The 19,404-nt window shown below is 52.7% G+C and overlaps 1 protein-coding gene across 3 annotated transcripts in view; it reads right to left on the reverse strand.

The window, feature by feature from the left end:
- Cux1 (cut like homeobox 1) overlaps window positions 1-19,404 on the reverse strand; it is a 328,005-nt gene that overhangs the window by 109,173 nt on the left and 199,428 nt on the right. For all 3 annotated transcript variants that reach the window (XM_048789985.1, XM_048789984.1, XM_048789983.1), the window contains 4 exons: window positions 17,526-17,663; window positions 13,712-13,835; window positions 9,156-9,232; window positions 7,312-7,378 (listed from right to left, as the gene is read on the reverse strand). In XM_048789985.1, the coding sequence (XP_048645942.1) occupies window positions 7,312-7,378; window positions 9,156-9,232; window positions 13,712-13,835; window positions 17,526-17,663 (406 nt within the window). The remainder of the gene's footprint in view (window positions 1-7,311; window positions 7,379-9,155; window positions 9,233-13,711; window positions 13,836-17,525; window positions 17,664-19,404) is intronic.

Consider the following 19,404-nt stretch of genomic DNA (forward strand, 5'->3'; position numbering starts at 1 on the left):
GAAAAAAGGCATCACATTTTCCCCTCCTAGTCTGATTTCGTGGCTCTCAGGGACAGTGGGTTCTTTATTCGAGTCCATATCCTTGAGATTGTAAAAGTAACTGCTTCTCTATTTTTAGGGAAATTAATCTGACCAGGATAATTACAGCAACTCTGTACTGGAAATTGATGACTCATCAAAAAGACAGGAAATAGAAAACATTACGTTCTTAAAGGTACAGGAGGGACTGCATTTCAGGACACTTAAGTTGGTCCTTTCAAACTCAATGGGGACAAGCGCTGCCACTGCCGTTTGTCTCCTGTGAGGATCAAAACTGTCGTGTGATTCTCAGGCTTAGTCAGCTGGGTCCACCTAGCCCTCGTTTCCAGAGCCTTTCCCATAAAGAAACCATAAAGAAAATAAAGAAAAGACCCATCTGCACGAGAGCTCTTCGGGTGGGGAAGGGGCAGAACCCTGTGGACCGGCCATTGCCTGCTCAGCCCTCCCACAGATGAGGCAGCCTCAGGACACTCTTGGTGTCTTTCTGCAATGCTGGGAGGGACCAGGGCCTGTGCGTGCTAGGCAAGCCTCTCCCCTGAGCCACACTCGGCCCCAGAGGAGCTGTGAAGACCACCATGGTCATGCATAAAGAGCACCGGACACTGTGCCCAAGGGAGGCAGCAAAGGCCTGTGTTCCTGAGGGGCTCCTCATCACACTGCACAGCAGGAGCTCACTGGACGGCACCAGCAGCTGACACTGACACCCAAGGACCCGCCGCACTAGCCACCTGGGTGTGCTTGCGCAGGCACATGGGCTGCTCTCCTCGAGTCTTCCTGGGCCCCTTTCCTCATCTTAAGTCCTGTCTTCTGGCCTCTGCAGGGACGTGGAGGTCTCTATCCCTGTGTGGCAGGGTCTGGCTCCCCTGAACAATTTCGATAAAGCCCTCTGCTGGGCTGGCTGTGGGACGGTCTTGTCTTGCTCAGGGCCGGCTGCCTTTTGTGATAAACCTGAGCCACAAACACGACACAAAGCAACACTCCAAAGCTGGCCCACATGCGGCTCCTCCCATGGATGTCTCTCTTGTAACACGCTATGAAACTAGCGATATACAAGGCTGTTCTTTGAAAAGAGCACAGAAGCGAGGAACACAACCAAGTAACTTTAACAAGTATGAAGTTTACTGGCAGGAAAGGTCTGGGAGGTGCAAATTCTCCTAAGACTAGCACTAGCTCTAAAAAATGTAGCATTTCGGTGCAATTCAATATTTCCTTTCTTCAGGGCTCAGAGGCCTCCCCCCCCGCCACGTGTTTGGAGGAATGTAAGAGGCTGACTGTGCGTGCTCTGCTGAAGCTCCCTGTCACCCATGTCTGGGGGCAGAGCAAAGAGGAGGCCATGGATAGCAGTGAAGTGGGAAGTCCTGCTTGTGTGTGGCCAGGAGGCTCCTGGCATGGGCAGAGGCGACCTGAACCCGAGGGCAAGAGACAGCTGTGTGGCACAGGCCCAGGGAGGAGGGCAGCGGGCGGCCCAGGCCTCTCCCAGAGCACCCGTTTGTAAAGGCCCAAATCCACACCCCTGGGCTCTGTGACTCTCCAGGCTAAAGTCTGCTGAGGTGTTATTTCCATCTGCTAAGAGACATGGGGAGAACTGGACAGGGTGACCATCTGAGGAGGTGCATTTTCATAGGAAAAAAGCAAGCAGAAATAATTCATTTATTTAACCCAGAAATGGCTCTAATCTGAAGCGCTGCAATCCGCTTACACAACAACTGTTTTGGCAAGCCCCTCCACGTTCCAACAAATATTAAACTGTGCCTGCCATTTGTCTAAGGAATCTTGCATTAATAAACATGAAGAAGAGCACTTTACCTCCCACTCTCAATGACAGGACAAAACAAAGACCAGCTGTGTTCATCAATGGGGCCTTGTTCTGCGCATAAAGGCTAATTACATTTTGCTTCAAGCCTACACATGGAAAACTTTACTGCTGCTGTCCCCGTCACAGTCAGCCCGCGCTGTCCCAGCTGACGCATGGCGATGACTGCCCTGCACCAAGGGGGGCCTCAGGATGGGGCGGTGTCTTCCACCTGCAACTTCATGCCAAGACGGCGGAGGTGAGAGGGGATAGTGGCCCTGTGGAGGACAGGCAATGTGTGTCCTTCGACTTCCTGGTCCACCCCCTACAAGGCCGCTGCCTCTAGAGCTGCATTGGGCCCTGGCGCAGCCGCTGTGGACCTCCCCTGGCTCTCGCTGTGCCCGTGCTGTGCACATGCACCTTGCTGCTCCCTGTGGCCACGCAGTGACTGCACCTTTGCCAGGCCCCAGTGCAGGTGGGAGAAGCCAGGCATGGAGGCAGGGCAGCCTGTCTGCAGAGCCCGGCTTTATCCTGCCTCCTGATTCCTGCCTGCGATCTGCTAAAACAGAGTCCCTCCCTCACCTCCCACTCCCCGCCCAGAGGAGCACTGTTTTAAGACCATGTGTACAAAGATGTGTCCCGCAGGGGCTTCCGTTTCATATACACGAATAAAAGCACGCTGAGCTAACAGCACATGCAGGTTGGACCCCAAGCGGAGCGACATCATGAACCTTTCCCAGGACACCAGGGACAGGAAGGCAGAGGTGTGCCTTGTGTGGGACCCCGAATACTGAGATAGTTGCTTCCAAAGGTAAGAGAGCAGTGCTGGCCCCTCCACCTCAGGCCCTCCTCTGAACTTTCTGCGGCTAACTACTTTGGGAACCATTCACGGTAGGCGTCTGGCCCAGTGCTGCCTTTTGTTGGCATCTGACCTGGGAAATGCCCAGCTGCGCCTACGCCTAAGCCCAGCCCCATGTCCCTGCAGACCCACCAGCTGGTTCCTGGGAAACTCAGATAGGCCTGGCCCCCCACAGAGGTCCTCATCTTCAGCCTCAAGTCCCAGCTGCTCAGGAAGCTGAGGCAAGAGGATGTGAGAGCCCGGGAAACCCAGGCCAGCCTGGGCAACATGGGACCCCAGACGAAGACGGACAGAAAGACGAAACCAAAGTCCAGCCCCGAGCCCTCCGGGAAGGGGTGTGGAGTAGTTCCCTCGGCCCCCCTGGTGTCAGAGACCTCCTCCTCCCTCAGCCCCCTCTCTAGGTGTGGCCTGGGAAGGCCAGGTAGGGTGGGGTGGGGAGGAAGTTTCTGTGCTCCACTGGTCAGAGGCACCGCTCCTCTCTAGGTCCCTGCCTTCTCATCTGCTCAAGGCCAGGCCTGGGCACCGCCTGCCAGCACTGTCCCCAGGCTCTGCACCACCCTTACTCCTCCACCTTGGGAACAGGCTTGCCTCTGCCTGTCCCCACACGAGTGCTCTGCCTCCATCCTGCAGGGACCCTGCCGGACACCTAGCCAGTCCTGTCCCTTCAATCTCAGATGTGGCCACGCTGGATTGCAATGGTGTCTTCCCACTGAACCACAAAAGCTCAGGATCTGCCCCCGGCAGAGGGCGCAGTCCAATGGAGGCAGCTGTCTGCTGAAGTCAGGACGGACCCACCGCCTGGGAGCCTCACCCACCTCTGCCCACGTTGCTCGCTGCAGCTGTGCTCACTCACGCCAGGCCCGCTCCCACTGGGCGAGACGGAGTCTCTCACTGTGAGCTCCAGCAGGGCCACAGCCACCTCACCATGTCCTGGAGGTATCCTCAGAACAGAATCACCAACCTCCACGCTCTTGTGCGTGTGGTGCTGGGGACGAGGGCCAGGGAAGCGCCTGCCACGGAGCCACATTCCCAGCCCCGATCCTCGGGATTTTTGGCTTCATTTCCCATAGTTTAGTGAAAATCAGCAAGCAATATGCTAATTTTTATTTGGATTTTGGGGGGAAGAATCTTTGGGCCTCACCATGCACCAGTGTGATAGAAAGGGCTAGAACTGTTCGCTGCTAGGTCCACACCAGCTCCCACGGCTTCCTGGCTGATGCCAGGGTTCTACAGTGGTCCAAGGGGCGGGAGAACCAGCCTCTGAGAGTCCCTGGGTGACTTGCTCCAGCAGGTAGGTGACTCCCAACATTCAACACTCTTACTGTCAACATGGCAGAGGCAGTTGCTGCAGAGTGGCCCTGGGGCCAGTCCCTCTATGAACAGTAACTGCCAACCCTCCCGGCCTCTCCCTGTGCCCTCTCAGCTGGGAGCTGGCTCTTCATTCCCTTGCTAGCTGGTGGCTCTGGCTGAGCAAACGTGTCAGCCTGGCCAGTAGCAAGACCCGGGAGGGTGGGAACAGGAGACAGCCTGCCCTTGCTCTCTGGCTCCGCCCCTGCTCACTCCCCCAGTGGCCACATTCCCTTCTTCCAGAGACGAAAACCTGAGTGGAGGAAACTGAAGCCCTTCTCTGTTCTGGCTCCTCCTCCAGGAACTCCATTCTCAGTTGCTTTTTTGACCTTGACTCCTAAAACAAACCCACTAAATAAAAGCAAATTTTCCATGTGGCTTTTAGCCCAAGAAGAAAACAAGACACTGTGGCTCCAAACAACGGAGCAATCAGCTGTTGTGTGGCAAGTGGTGTGCGTGGCGGTCACTCCTGAGCGCTTCATGCTACCAGGCAGTTTCTTTCCCCAAGTGGGTGGACATCACGGCTAACCAAACTTTGCCAGTGACAGCAAGAGCAGGATAGGAGACACTGGCTTCTGGAGAGTGAGCTCTTGTGACCCTTGGAGCAGCAGCTTTTAAATGAGGTCCTGATGTGTGGACAGAAGCACCTTTCCCATCGTGACCCAAGAACTAGTTTTATATTTTTTAGATCTAGAAACCTAATTTTGAAGTGTCACCAAAAGATAGTTTACACGAACCATGTGCTGGGACACACTATTCTGTTGGTTTGTTTTCTATTCTGTTCTATTACCTGACTTGCTGGTCCCCACTGAACTGATTCACATTAGAACACAGCATGCAGTTTAAAAACCACTCAAGTGGCCTGGCGAGGGTGGCACACAAGTTTTTTTTTTTTAAAAACATATATTTTGAATGAACGAATCATACCTGCCTACACATTTATGGGGTATAACACCATGTTTCATAAAAGATGAGGAATCATTTAATGTAGCAAAATATCCTCTCTGTAACCTCACTTATTTATTTACTTTCTCTTTTTGGTGCTGGGGACTGAACCCAGAGGTGCTTTAACATTGAGCTATGTCCCAAACCCTTTTTATTTTCTGAAACAGGGTCTCACCAAGTCGCTTTGGGCCTCGCTCGCTGAGTTGTTGAGGCTGGCCCTGAACTTTGCTGGGATTTTAACTATAGTTTTCTATGCGGAGACATAGAAATTTTCTGTAAGTGATCTTAAGGCACAGTAAGCACCTCGATGGACGACCACCCCCGCTGCACGATGTTTCACAACTCGGCTGAAACCTTGAACCCGGGGCCAGCGCTTCTCACTCCCTGTCACCGGCAGCCAGTCCAGCTCCGCCAAGCTCAGCTCTCCCAGATCTCACTGTCAGGGAGGTTGCGTGGCCTTGTCCCCGTGCTGCCTGCTTCACCCAGCACCTCCTCCAGGCTCCACTGTGCTGTCCTGGGCCATAGGACTGCCCTCGCCCAGGGCTGGCGGGTAATCCACTGTGTGCGTCCCCCGCTTGCTTCACCCATTCGTGGATACAGTGACGTCCATTTCTTGGCCTTGTGCATGATGCTGCGATGGACATGTCCCCAGAGTTGGGGGTCTCTGGATCAGATGGCAGTTCTGTCCTGTTTTGGGGGACCCTTGGCACTGCAGTGCTCCACTGCCAACATGAGAGATGCCCTGCTCCCTATATCCTCACCACCACCAAGACACGTTTTTTAAAAAGTGCATAATGAAGTACACTCTGGCTGCTCATAGCGCCTCGAGATGTCCTGATAAGAGCAATGAGAACCTGTGGTGTCATCAGACCACAGCCACGCAGGGACAGACGTTGGCAGCAGGCGACGGGAGAAGAGGGAGAGAAGCGTGACGTCCCGCGCACACCATCCACCTCAGACCGTTTAGAGAGAAACCCTGGAGACGACCGAGATCCCAGACAAATGCTGAACGCCTCAGATGGAAAGGATACAAGTTCTACAAATCAGACTTACTGAGGAAAACGACCTATTTAGTAACCTAAAGTCCAAGCAGGAGTAACAGGAGAGAAGGGTGACAGGCTGGTGGAAGGGTGACAGGGACCCGAGGCGCAGGACAGGCTGTGTCCTGTGCGGGCAGTGCTGTGGTTCCTGAGGGGGAGGACTCCTAGGCTGTGGGTTCTAGGAGAGGGCTCGTGGCACAGGGGTCCCTCCAGCCCCAGCAGCCATGTCCCGGGCCGTGGCTGCCCCTAGGACAGCAGGAGTACCACCAAGGCCGAGGGGCTGCGCTGTGAAATGCCGACCACTGCCCCCTCGGCCCTGCTCATTCCACTTACACGAAGCCCTGTCCCCACACCACAAGGGCAAACGATCTGGTGGCTCCTGTGGTTCAGATCAGCCAAGACATCTGCCAGGGCACAGAGACTGACCTTTGATCTTCAAGTGGCGGTTTCAACCCACCAGGGCTGCGGAGCTGGGCTTTCTGAACAACCCAGAGCTAAGAGTCAAGAGCCCACCCCACCCCCAGTGTCCCAAGGACAGTGGACGCAGCAGCACCCTCCAAGACCCAGGGCAAGTGTGCTGGGCCGAACGACACCGAGCACCTGCAACCACCCCGAGGAGGAGAGCCCCCACCAGGCTGCCGGAGCTCTGTGGGACCACAGCAGGGGGCTGCCGCTGGGCACAGGGGTTCTGCAGGAGCCTTCCAGATCAGGGAAGACTGGCAATGCACCTGGACTTAGCAGAGGTGGCCACGGCCAAGAGAATCTCTGTTGCTGTCATCCCAGGATTTACAGCAATCTTATTTCCGGCATCCCAGTGACCAGCATGGGGGGGGGGTGTCTGGGACAGGGTACGTGCAGGTGTTCCCTCTGATGTCCCCCCACAAGAGCCAGGTAGGCAGTGAGCCTCGCGTGACTGCTCACCAATGTGTCCCCACATATGTCCACCTGCAGGGCTCTGTCGGGTGTGACAAGAGCATGGGGAGTGGCGATTCCTCCTACAGGGCTTGGGGGAGGGCTCGGCCCAGGTCAGAGGACTCCCTCTGCCCGGCCAAGCTCCTGAGGAAACGCCCACCTTTCCAAGCTGAGTCCTCCCCAAACCTTCTTAGAAAAAGGTGAAGCGCTGAGCAGCCTCCGCCACAAGGAAGAGGAGCAGCTGCAGTAGCGGCGGCCGGGGAGCACATGAGCCTGGGGTCACGTGGGGATGGCACCGTGTCCCTGCCCGGGACACAGGTCACGCTCCCAACCCGCAAAGCCAACCTCTTGGGACGGGGCACGACGCAGGGACTTACTTTGCAGTAGTTTCTTCATCGTATTTGGTTTTCAGGTCAAATAATTCTGTTCGAGTTTTTTCCAGGGCTGAAAAGACAAGGGCAGAAAACATGAGGTAAGATACTAACTGCTTAAGTCAAATGAAATAAAAGAACATACACAAGTAAAACGTCCCCATTTCAAAACAGACAAGAGGACAAAGGCAGGAAAAATGGGACAGAACATCGCCACAGCTCCACCTGGCCCAGTCTAAGCGCCTCCTAGGGAACTGATAGTTACTATGTAGATTTCCTGTTTTAAAATGTCTTTGTTTCAAAAATATTTCCACATGTAACTGCATACAGCCATGCCCCACGGTGACCTTTCAGCTGTATGAAAACGTACTACATACCATCATGCCCAATAGGTGACCCGTGATCACAGAGTGTGGCTGGTTGTGTGTTTAGTATGTTCTACTTTTATCCTTATTCTCCTTGTTTAAGGAAGTCAGCTGTAAGGAGAGTACGCAGGTGACCTGGCTGCGGCCTTGCCTACCTCTGCTTCACACACCCCATGCTGCAACCGTCAAGGGACGGATCTGTGCCGGGAGGTCTGTGTGAGGACATTCCTGTCCTCACATCTCAACAAAAATCACCTGATGGCACCTTTCTCAGGACGCCTCTCCACTGCTGCGTGGCCCCTGCTATATACATACACAGGGACATGCTTCCCTGCCTCCCATTCTATGGGAGGATGGGAACGTTTTCTGAGATCACCCCTTTGCCTTGGCCGAGTGGCATGGAAAGCTCTCATGTCAGGACACTGGCGACCACAGTAAAACCCAGCTCCACCTTCAGGTGCCCGAGAGGCACAGCTACTAGAGGAGAGCTCAGCGCTGAACCTTCCACCACCGGACCCTGCTGGCCTCCCAATAGGCAGCTCCCATCCCTACTTGAGTGTGACCTTTCTCCTAAGCCCTCACCAATACTGGGTTTTACCAATTAAGAAAAAAGCTGCCCACAGTCAGACAGGCAGACCACCTTCCCGGGGTTTCACTGATGGTCTCTCCCTGACGGCCACACAATTAGCAGTTTTTCTCATGTGTGTGAACTGTTTACATGGTTTCTGTGAATTGTGTGTTCCTATCCCTACTCATTATTCAGCTGGACTGTTTCTCTGTTTTCCAGGATTTGTAGGTGGTCTTTAGACAAATGTATCCTTTTTCAAATCTGTGGTGCAGGGGAGGGGACGCAGCCCGGTGCACACAAGGCCAGTGCTCCACTGCTGACGTGGTCCCCAGGCCTGCTTGATGTTGTCCGTGTCTGTTAAATTGCTTGTGATTATTTTCTCCCTGTCATTTGTGTTTTACCCTGGATTACGATGGCTTCCACTGTTCCTTCCCACATGTAAATTGAAGATACATTGCTGCTTCCCTTTCAAAAAAGACACGAAAAGGGAAGAAAGAAAGAAGTTTAAAGAAACTGCCAACTTTAGCATAACCTTTTTTGGTATCTGTTAAATTTTAAAGGTTCTGCTATTACTGTTCTCCTTAACTTAGGGTAGAAATAAGGGTTTTTTTTCCCCCTACTATTGTTCTAAATGAAATGTCAGTCCTTGACAGTTTGGTGATTTAGATGTGTTTGTTGGAAAAAAGAGCAGGAAGAAAGGATGGTGGTGGAAGGGATGGAAACGGCAGATCCTCCCACTCCACGCTGACAGCTCAACGCGTGACTAATGGAGTCAGGGGAAGGCAGCCCGGGCTGGAGGCGCCGTGCACGGGCTCCGAGGCCCTGAAGGCTCCACAGGGGCGACAGGTGGGGGCCGGGAGGCGTCTAGTCTCTTCAGCCTGCCCTGCACCCACTGACCGGGGAGGAGGGGAGCGAACCTGTTTGCAGAGTCTGAAGTTTGTGTTCCGCTTCCTCCAGCTTCGAGGTGGTTGACATCTGAGTCTCTTGCAGCTGTCTGAAAAGCAAGAGAGCGGAGCCAGATTGGTCACCTTGCTCACCAACTGGACGCTTGGTGTGTCCTGGAGCTGCCCCCATCAGCTTGCTCCTTTGGAGGCACAGCTGGTGGCAGGCGCCCCATCAGCTGTCGCTCTCAATGCCCTGGGTGCTGTGGGGCCCCCTCGCCACCCTCCCAGCCCCCGCTTTGCAATCACACATTACGTAAGGTGAAGGGCGCACCGGGGACTTGACGTGCGGTAATTGGTGTGGAAGGTTATCCTAAATGCAACTTGTTCTTGAGATGCCAGATATTAAAAAGGAAGAAATGCCATCATCATGCACTCATTGTTTCCCGAAGTTAGCCCAGGAAGAGTGATACATTTACATTCTGCTGACACAAAGAAGGAATTTGTTGGGATAAAGGATGTACTAAAGAGATGTGACAGCTGTCCCATCTCGGTTATAATGGAATGCAAATGCGACTGTGGTGCCAAATGGGAAGATTGTGAACGTCTCAAGCTGCATCCCACATAGTGATGTTTCCCATGATCTCCACACGGATTCCCTGGTCAGCGCCGGCATTCCTTCCTCCTAATCTGCCCAAAGCTCTAAAAATAAGCTTATTATTTTTACATCATATGAATATAACATATGTTCTCAACATAATAAACCTGGGAATACAGAAAAGGAGAAATGATACAGCTAAAAAAAAAAAAAATCACTCAAATTTCCGTCACTTGTAGGAAAGCATTGCTAGTATCTCCATGAATTTCAATTATAAATCTAAGATAGGCTCAGAGAGTTTTTTAAAACATCAAATTTTACATGAGTGTGGAAATGTCCTCTCTTCTTTGGCTCCATTTCTACTCCTTGGATAGTTTGTATTTTTCTAAAATATTTCTTCATGTATAGAAATTCAGTGTAATAAGTAACACACTATAGAGTATAATATAAGCCAACATGCAAGACAGTATAAGAAAATATCAACTAATATTTTATATACTACAATGAAATATAAACGAATATGTAACATAATACAATGAACTCCCAGAACAGAAAGTCATGTTACACAATACAGCAGAACGAAAACTAACCCCTAAGCCACCACAGGGTGACAGAGCACAGGAAACGTGCTACAGTGCAATCATGCCAATGACATGTGACATGCTACATGAACTATGGACTTCCTACTCCTCCATCCTTTCTGGGGCTGGGGGAACTGAGCCCGGGTGCTCCACCCTGAGCCACATCCCTAGCCTTTTCAAGTTTTTGAGACAGGGTCTCACTAGGTTGCTGTGACCCTCCTGCCTCAGCCCTCAGGTTCTAGTACACAAGGGACCACAAGACCGTCCTGTGCAGCTTACTGCTCCGCTTGCTCCCATGTTCTGGAAACCTCTGCTCTGCATCCGTGGCCATTCTTCACTCCCCTATGGAAACTCGGACCCTTCAGAGTTTCTTTCTGTTAAAACGTTTCCTTGAGCATCTTTAAGTAGATACTGTTGCATAATTTCAAGAGTGAATTTGCTGGATAAAATTCTGACAGAGGAATTATAATGGTCAAAGACTGCAACTTGGTTTTTTGTTTTGATAGATATTGAAAGACTTTCCCACAAAACAAAACAGAAACAAAAATACCTCATCAGTTTAAACTCCTACCAACAATATGTGAGAGGGTTTCATGTGCCCAGGTGGCACTGGGTAAAATCAAGCTTAACATTTTACTGCTGAGTAGTGTTGAACATTTTTCACTGTATGAAGTGCCTGCTTACTTTCTCTGCCCGCTTTTGTTAGGGTTGGTTTTTTTCTTATTAATTTGTAAGAACTCTTTACTTACATAGAAAATTATCCCTTGTCTTATTCGATGCACATATTTGTTCCCAGTTTGTTGATGTCTAAAACTTAATTGTCATTTGTTTTTTAAAAATGTGTTTTAAATTTTAGTCACATTTCTATAACTTTTTTTGTATTCTGAGAAATATTTCTGAATTTCAAAATTATTCAAAACAGAATATGCATCCAAGTTTTCTTCCAGGATGTATGTGATTTCATTATTGATATTTAAATCCTGGGTTCAATTTGATATTTTTGGCATAAAGAATGAGGAAATAAACATCTAGTCTGATGGCTCAACAGTCAGTCATTCTCATCTTTCAATATAATGAATCCTTTTACCCAACTTGAGAAGCCAGCTCAGTGGTGCTGAGGTTGGGGTGAGCCAGTTCCTGGCTTGGGTGGGCATGGCTGGCCGTGGGCAGATGTGCAGTAGGGTTGTGGGAGCTGCGCACACCCTGTGAGTCTCCCACTTGATGCCACGTTGGGCACTTCTCTTAAGTTATTCCCAACTCTATGAACCATGATTTTTATGGCCATCGAACATTCCAGGTAGCCCTGGCCTGCCTTTGGCTCCTCTGTTCCCATAGGCAGGCATGGGGGAAATCTCTCCGGGCACCAAGTGTGTTCTTGAGGGGAATTTACCTCGGAGCAGAGCCACACCAGCTGTCAAGAGCCCTGTTACTTTTTTTTTGAGGGGCTACGTGCTGCCTTCAAGGCTGGGTGGCCCCCAAGGATTGGCCTAGGTCTGTCCTCGAGGACTGCAAGAGGCTGTGTCTGTGCAGACAGGGAGGCCAGGCCACGGCAGAGGGTGGGCGCCTCAGGAGTCTCTGTTTTGCCTCCGACCCTGGTTAGCAGGGTCGACACTTCAAGCATGGCCAACCTGTGATTCGTTTCTCTCTGCAAAATGAGATTGCTGGGGCTGGGGCTCAGTGGTGGAGCGCCTGCCTAGCCTGTGTGAGGCCCTGGGTTCGATCCTCAGCACCACATAAAGATAAATAAATAAAATAAAGGTGTTGTATCCATGTACAACTGAAAAAAAAGAACACAAGGTGGCGTGTGGCGCAGCCCCATCTTGGTCACTCTGTGAAAACATGTACTGCAAACAGCTGGCAAAGTTGTGAGGCAGAGTGGGCATGGGACTAGTGGACACTGGCATTTTTCTTCTTTTTGAAGTGACCTCAGTTTAACAGTCCTTTGTGGTGGCTCCTGTGAGATAGAGAGTTTGTCCCTCCTTTCCTTTCCTTTTCTGGGTGCCAGTGGTGCTCTACCACTGGGCCACATCCCAGCCCTTTTTATTTTGTATTTTACTTTGAGACAGGGTCTTGCTAAGTTGCCAAGGTCAGGATTGAACTGGCAATCCTTCTACCTCAGCTTCCAGAGTTGCTGGGATCACAGGTGTGCGCCACCGTCCTTGTGCCGAGTGGCACTGGGTACTAAACCTGGAGCACTATGCACTCTGAGCATACGCTTTATTTCTGAGCTACATACCCAGCCCAGATATCTACAATCTTATGGAGCCTGTCCTGTAGGGTGTGTGCGGTGGTGCACAAAACCAGCAGGAACCCAACAAGACCGCCTGCCATCAGGGACCCAGCCTGACTCCAACTTGCAACTGTAAGCTTAGAACCTCCATTTAATGGATATATATATTTCTTTATGCTGGGGCTAAAATTCAATAACTTAACCCAAAAATTCTTAAAAACCTGACTTACACAGGGGGAACCACCAGCTTAACAGTGCTTACAGCTTTAGAAATGCTCTACCTTTCATTAAGTCATCACAACAAGAAACCTGGGCATGGAGAGCCACCGGAAATCTAGAAATCACACGGCTAGAGGATATGGCCACGTATTTTACCAACAGAGTAAATGCCTGGGCCCATGACCGATTCAGACTTTGGAGCTTTGGGGATTTTGGGATATGTGCAGAGACTTTACTGGATGCACACTCCTAATTCAAAACTCTGAGCTGGAACAAACCCCAGGACCTTATACAGGGTAAACATGTGTCCTGCCTCTGCGCTACACCCTGGCCCCCCAGTCCCGCACTTCTTCAGTTCTTAAAGAGTTCTGAATTTTGGAACATTTCCGATTTTTGGATCAGGAAAGCTCTGCCCATGTTAAGTCCTTGATTTACGAAGCACCGAGGTCATGAAACAGGCCAAACCGTACGCCCACAACCACAAGCCCAGGGCAGTGTGTGGTGTGTGTGTGTGTGTGTGTGTGTGTGTGAGAGAGAGAGAGAGAGAGAGAGAGAGACAGACAGAGAGAGAGAGACATGGAGGGGGAGGGTGTGAAGTGCCCACCTCTTTGAGGAGGGCAGGAGGAGTTCACGTGCACCCAGGGCCTTCCCCACGGAGGACAGTCATGGCGAGGACCTAGCTCAGGTACGGCCACCAGGTGCCACCTTGTCAGCTACACATGCCTCACGCTCATTCTCTGGCCCCATCTCCTGGTGCCACCCACCACTAGGGGTAGCCAGATTCATTGCACTCAAGGTCACCCCACAAAGTCAGGACCCGACTGCTTTCTTTTTTTAAGCAAAATTTTGAGCCATTGGGATCCTGTTTATCCCCTGGGCTGATGTCACAGGTGCATTTTTTAAACTGTCTCATGTCACAGTCAAGGGTAAAGGTGGCTGCCGTGCGAGCTGGGTCCACGCTCACCTCTCCTTCTCAGCAAAATCATTCTGCAGCTTGTGTTCCTTCTCGAGCGCGATCGCCTCGGCCTGGCTCTTCAGCGTCTGCTCGTATTCTCGGATTTTCTCTTTAAGTGCTTTTATCGTAACCTCTGCAGATAGAAAGGAAAAGAGAGAAACTCCAACAAGAGAAGCGGGCTGCGCGGTGAGAACCAGCAGGAAGGGTGCGCTCCAGACTTCAGCTCGTCTCCCGACACAAAATCAATGCCCAGAGTCCCTTCGGAGACCTTTCACTCCCTAACGTGGGCTGAACTCGCAGTGTTCAGGATGAGCAGGATCAATGGATTTTGCTGGGAAGGAGCGCTCTGGTTTCTCTAGCGCATTTTAAGAAAAGAGGGGAAATCAATGGTAAAATATGATATCGCCCTATTGACGAGTCTTAAATTAGTTCTCCACGGAGGGAAGATTAATAAAGTTTTAGTGTGAGTTTAAGGACTTTCTTACAAAGAAAGCAGTTCATCGTGGTGGCTCTGTGGAAAGGAGGCCAGTCAGCGGGGAGCTCCAGGCGGCCAGAGGTACCGTGCGGTCTCCTCAGCTGGGGGACCTGCCCTGGGGTTGGGTGCTGGGGCACCCGCCACCCAAGTGGACATGGCTGTGTGCGCACAGCAGATGACGCAGGGCCTGGGGAAGACACTCAGGCTGCTGCGGTGGCCTGGAAGTACCCTAGAGCAGAGCAGGAGAGCCAGGGCCTTGGGCAGCCACATGGGGGCCTGAAGGAGCCAGAACTCCAGGGCAGATGGTCCCTTAGGCGGCAGGGCCACCTGGGGAAGCTGAGCCCAGACAGCTCTTGATAGTCCCTTTAACTACCCAAACCGGAAACTAAAGCAAGTGTGACAAGTAGAGTAGGGTCCTAACTCAGACCTACGGGTGTCCTTCTACAGATGTCCCTTCCCACTTCGCTCTGCCAGCACTGTGGTTGCAGTCCCAAGAGAGTAGGGCTCTTGGGGACCGTTGCCTGCTTTTCCAGATCCATCTCGGTAGGACGGAGTGTGTGCGCCCAGCACCCTGCAGAGTCGGGTGCTCAGCCCGGGTGCTGCACAGGTGTTTCCAGCCCAGCACTACGGGCAGAAGTGCCATGTGTCCATATGGCCACACAGACCGTGGGCTTGAAAGGACACAGCAGGCATTTTCAGAGTGGACCTGTCTGGTGTCCGCTCTGGAAACGACCCGTTCTCGCCTGACCTTGGCCTGGCAGTATGGCTCGAGAATGATGTGTCACAGTATTGTCCTCACACAGCTATTCTTCCAGGCCCCAAACGACCTACCAAGGGGGTGCCCTGTTTCTCCCTCAAATGTCTGATGGAGCCATTGGCTTTCCTTTCTTCCTCTAAGGAAGGCCTGCGGGGGTCGACATGACGAGAAGGGCCAATTTCCTCTCTTCACAGAGGGCCCTCAGCTTTAGTCACGAGGGGGTGGCTTTCCACAGCTGGCTGACGTGGTCCCACCTGCACCCACAGGCATCCGTGGGAATGCGTGGGCTGAGCACCCGGGAGGCAGCACTGGTGTGAGGGTTGGTGCCTGTTGCCGCCAGCCCTGGTGACACAACTGTTCTCCTTCCGAGGAGTCTGCCGTCTCACGGAGCTGCTGGGGCTGCTCACCCACCAGCAGAGCCCAGGCCAGGAGCATCTCATCCTGTCACCTCTGGCCCTCTGCTGCTGCCTCAACCCAGGTCCAGGGCGTTCCCTGGCGTCTCCCCAGGCTCCCTAGCAGGGGGTAGAGGGCGCTGGTAGAAGGACCCTCTTTGGCTGTGCTCACGCCCCAAATCTTGTGTGTGACAGGCAAGGGCTCTACCACTGAGCCACATCCCAGCCTTTTTTACTTTATTTTGAGACAGGGCCTCACTAAGTTGTCCAGGCTGGCCTTGGACTCGTGACCCTCCTGCACCGGGACGGCAGACGTGTGCCATGCACCCGGTTCTGCTCTGACTTGACCAGCATTCAAAAGCTCTGATGGGGAACAAGTCAGGTGCACCCCCGCCCTTCCAGATTATGATCAGTCAGGCTGGGAAGAGAAGAAGGAAGTGACCCCCCTGCTCTTCCCCAGATTAGGGAAATCCCTTATCAATAATGAAGAAGGGGGAACTTCTGGCAAAGCAAGTTCTAAAAGAAGCTGATGCTGGCTGAGGATCCAGCCGCCCTCAGGTACTCCTCCAACACCCTAAGTGGGGAGGACGAGAGCTGCCCCTGAGAAGACAGCTCCTGACGAGGCAGGGCCACCTCCCAGGGCCATAGGGTTAGGCAGTGACAATCAAGGGACCCGACCAGGTCTCTGCCTCTGAACCATCCATTCTTGGGGCTTGGATGTTGTATTTCATTTTATGAAGCCCTCAAAGGGGTTGCGGGGAGAAAGCACTCCATGCTCTTGGGGCTGGTGGCCGGCTACCCTGCGACGCCTGGCAGTGGATGACCGCCACACAGGGCAAGGCGCAGCGCAAACCACGGGGCCTGGGCGCCTATGGTGCCACCCATCAGCACACAAGAGAGGCTCCACGAGAATCCAGAGTGGTCTGTCGGAATTAGACGCCAGAGGCCACTGAGGGAACAAATAAAAAGGCTGCCCTTGCCGTGGGACATCACCTCCTGGCAGACCAGAAGGACCAGGTTATCCTGCACGTTGGGACCAGGGTAATTCTGACAAGAAATGACTCCTACTCGGCCAAGGGAGCACCTTCTCTCAGAAGGATCCCAGCTTAATAAGCCCAATGCTTGCTTTCAAGCTGGACAGAGCTGTCCCTTTGTGTCCCCAAGGCCCACCTGAGCCAGACTGGGGTGGGGTCTGGGGTGTGGTCTGAGCTGGCCTGGTTCCCCCAACCACCCCAGCCGTTCCTTGGCCCCAGCAAGGAGGCCCTGCTGGCCCGAGGGCCTGAACACACCAAGGCCCGTGGGACACGCAGAGACCCGGATGGTAGCCGTTGCCCTCACGACCCACGCCTGTCTGTCCGTGGGCACTTCCCACACCATCCCAGTCTCTCCTGAGGGTAGCTTCCCCAGGGCTGTCCCCAGCGCTCACCACTTAGCCCTTCATCAGCCCCAACCCTATCAAGCAGGAGGCTGAGAGGGGATATTGGGGGCTGCCTCTCCTACCCGACTCCTCACCCCGTCCCCAGGCAGAAACAGGCTGAGCTGTGACTTGGAGCTGGTGGAAAACTTGCAACTGCTGCCAGAGGGGACACGGAAGCCAGGAGGCTCCGGGACTCTGCACACATCTGGGTTTTAGGCACGGGGAAGATTTCTTTGTTCCTCCTTGACAGGAAAAGCCAGGCCACCTCTGCCCCCTCTGACGTGCTGACGCTGGGCAACCACACCAAGGAGCTGTTTTCTTTCATTAGATTCGTAATGAATAGGTGAGGCCCACAAGGAAGGCCGTGCGTAAGCGGCAGCCTGTGCGGATGCGTCTCGTCTGGAGCCGTAATGGATCGGCGGCAATTACTAAATGACTTGCTGTGTGTGACCCTTTGATCATGAGCTGGCTCTCTGACAGGTGGCGCCTGGAGGCAACACATCAGTCTTTTAAAAGGCAGATTCTATCACATGATGTACAAGAGGAATTTTCAAAGAATTCTGATCAGCCCAGGCTGAGGGCAATAAAATCATACATAGTTATTGGGCAGAGAGAAGTTTAGCTTCTAAATAGCTAAGCAGCATCATTATCCCTCTTTAAGGATTCTGCTCTCGCCCCACCCTGGCCTCCTGACGTGGATAACAATCACAGGCGTCTTAACAGCAAGGGAGGCAACAGAGAAAACAGAAAGAGGCCAAGCAATGAACCCATCTCCCACCAACCTTGGTTTTTCACTTCGGCGAATTCCTTGTTGTATTCTTCGAGAGTCTCCCTAAGTTTCTGGTTCTCTGTTTCAATGTCGTGCAGGCGTTGCACTTTGAGCTGCAGCTGTTGCCCGAGGTCCAGAGCTGGCACGGGATCTGCACAGGAGGACAGCACACGTGAGCCTGGTCTCTGAGCAGAGGCTTGGAGCAGGCCTCCAGGGCGCCCAGCAGGATCCCACTGCAGGCTCCCCTGGGGACATTTCTCTTCCAGCCTGGGATAGGGTGGGGGGCTTCTCCGTGCTTGGGAAGAACCACCCCAGGACTGTCAAGGTGTGAAGACAGGTGGGCACAGCTGTGGGACTCACTGGTGTCTGCCAACCCTCTGGCCTGTGTGAACTGGAATAACTTCACTCTGATCTGACATGAAGGGAAATGCGGGCAGCGAAGGAAGGAGTCCCAGGAAAACCCATCACACATGGCTGAACCTGGAGGACTGTCGTGGAGATGGAAGTCACACCTAGTACTCCAAGAGTGGCACGTGGATTCAAGAACAATGTAATGGACACTTTCTCATCTGAGCCTCCCCACATTGGGAAAGAGACGTAGGACAGAAACAAAATCTAAAGGTCCAGGATGCAGAAGGATGGGCCCAGAGTTGCCTGGCTAGCTGGTGGGCACAGGGCACAGGCCAGGTGACCGAGAGACGAGAGAAACCCCAGGCTGTGTGGGAGGCCACCCTATTTCAGCACAGGATCCCTCTTCCCGGCTGTGAACAGCTGCTGATCCCAAGACCGAGATCTTACAGAAGCACAGAAGGTGACCCAGCACCACCCTGTTACAGGCTAGTGTCCAGAAGCCGGGAGGCTACCAAGCTCATGACAGAGCAGACCAGCATCCAGGCCAGGCCTGCAAGGTCTTGTGGCCAACTGAACATGCTATCCACTATGAATTCCCTTAACACTGGACTTTAATCCAAAATTGGAGATTGCAGACGTGCAATTTACAAGGCTGACTCGTGGCCTTCAGCTTTACCACTGATACAGCCCGAGACGGACAGACGTGATGTGGTTCTGTCAGTTTGAGAATCATGGTTCCTTCTGCAGCCTACAGAGCAATTATTATCCACCTGCTGGGCACCAGCGAGGCACTTCCTTTAGGATTCTCAGGCTCCATCAGAGAAGAATACCCAAATCCACAGGGCCTGGAAAGATTATTGAACTTATTTCTGGCTTGGGCGCCAGTGTCACTTGTGAGCTGGCTGCGGAGATTTAGTCTCCCGTGGAGGAATGCTAAACACGCGGCTCGGCGGATCAACAAGGGTGTATATTCAAGGCCTCGCTTAATTTTCAAATGCCAGAGTCATTAATTTTTTAGACCACCCTTGGTTCCTGGAAACCAGGGCTGGGTCTCCTGCCTCAGTGAGCGCATCCAGCAGGGCCAGCAGCTCTCGGAGGTCCTGCTGTCCCTACGGAGCTTACAGCAGCAGGCCTGGCCAGCAGAGCCGCGTGCGGGCTCCCCCCGGTGCTGCCCGTCATGCACAGCCCTGCCCGCTCGCTGGGCACTCTTCCTGCGCGTGTGCATGTCTACGGCTTTCTCATTTATGACTTTTCATGATTATTTTAATCAGCATTAAAATATTAATGTTCAATTAGAACTCAAAAGCTATTTTGGGGAGATGGTTCTACTAGGCAGGAGTAGTAATAACAAGACAAATGGCATTCTCGGAACCTGCCAGGTGGGATGTTTTTCTTTGTTTTTTAAAATTTCAGCTCCTCTCTGGTCAATCTTGCACCCCTCCCTTACCTCCATGGCCTGGAGCTGGGCAAATGACCGGAAGGACTCGGCCTCTTCCGAGGACCTAGGGTGTGCACTGGTCCCCAGTCAGGGAAGGACAGCA

Source organism: Marmota marmota, unplaced genomic scaffold (genome assembly GCF_001458135.2).
Source record: "Marmota marmota marmota unplaced genomic scaffold, marMar, whole genome shotgun sequence".
Classification (NCBI taxonomy): Eukaryota; Metazoa; Chordata; class Mammalia; order Rodentia; family Sciuridae; genus Marmota; species Marmota marmota.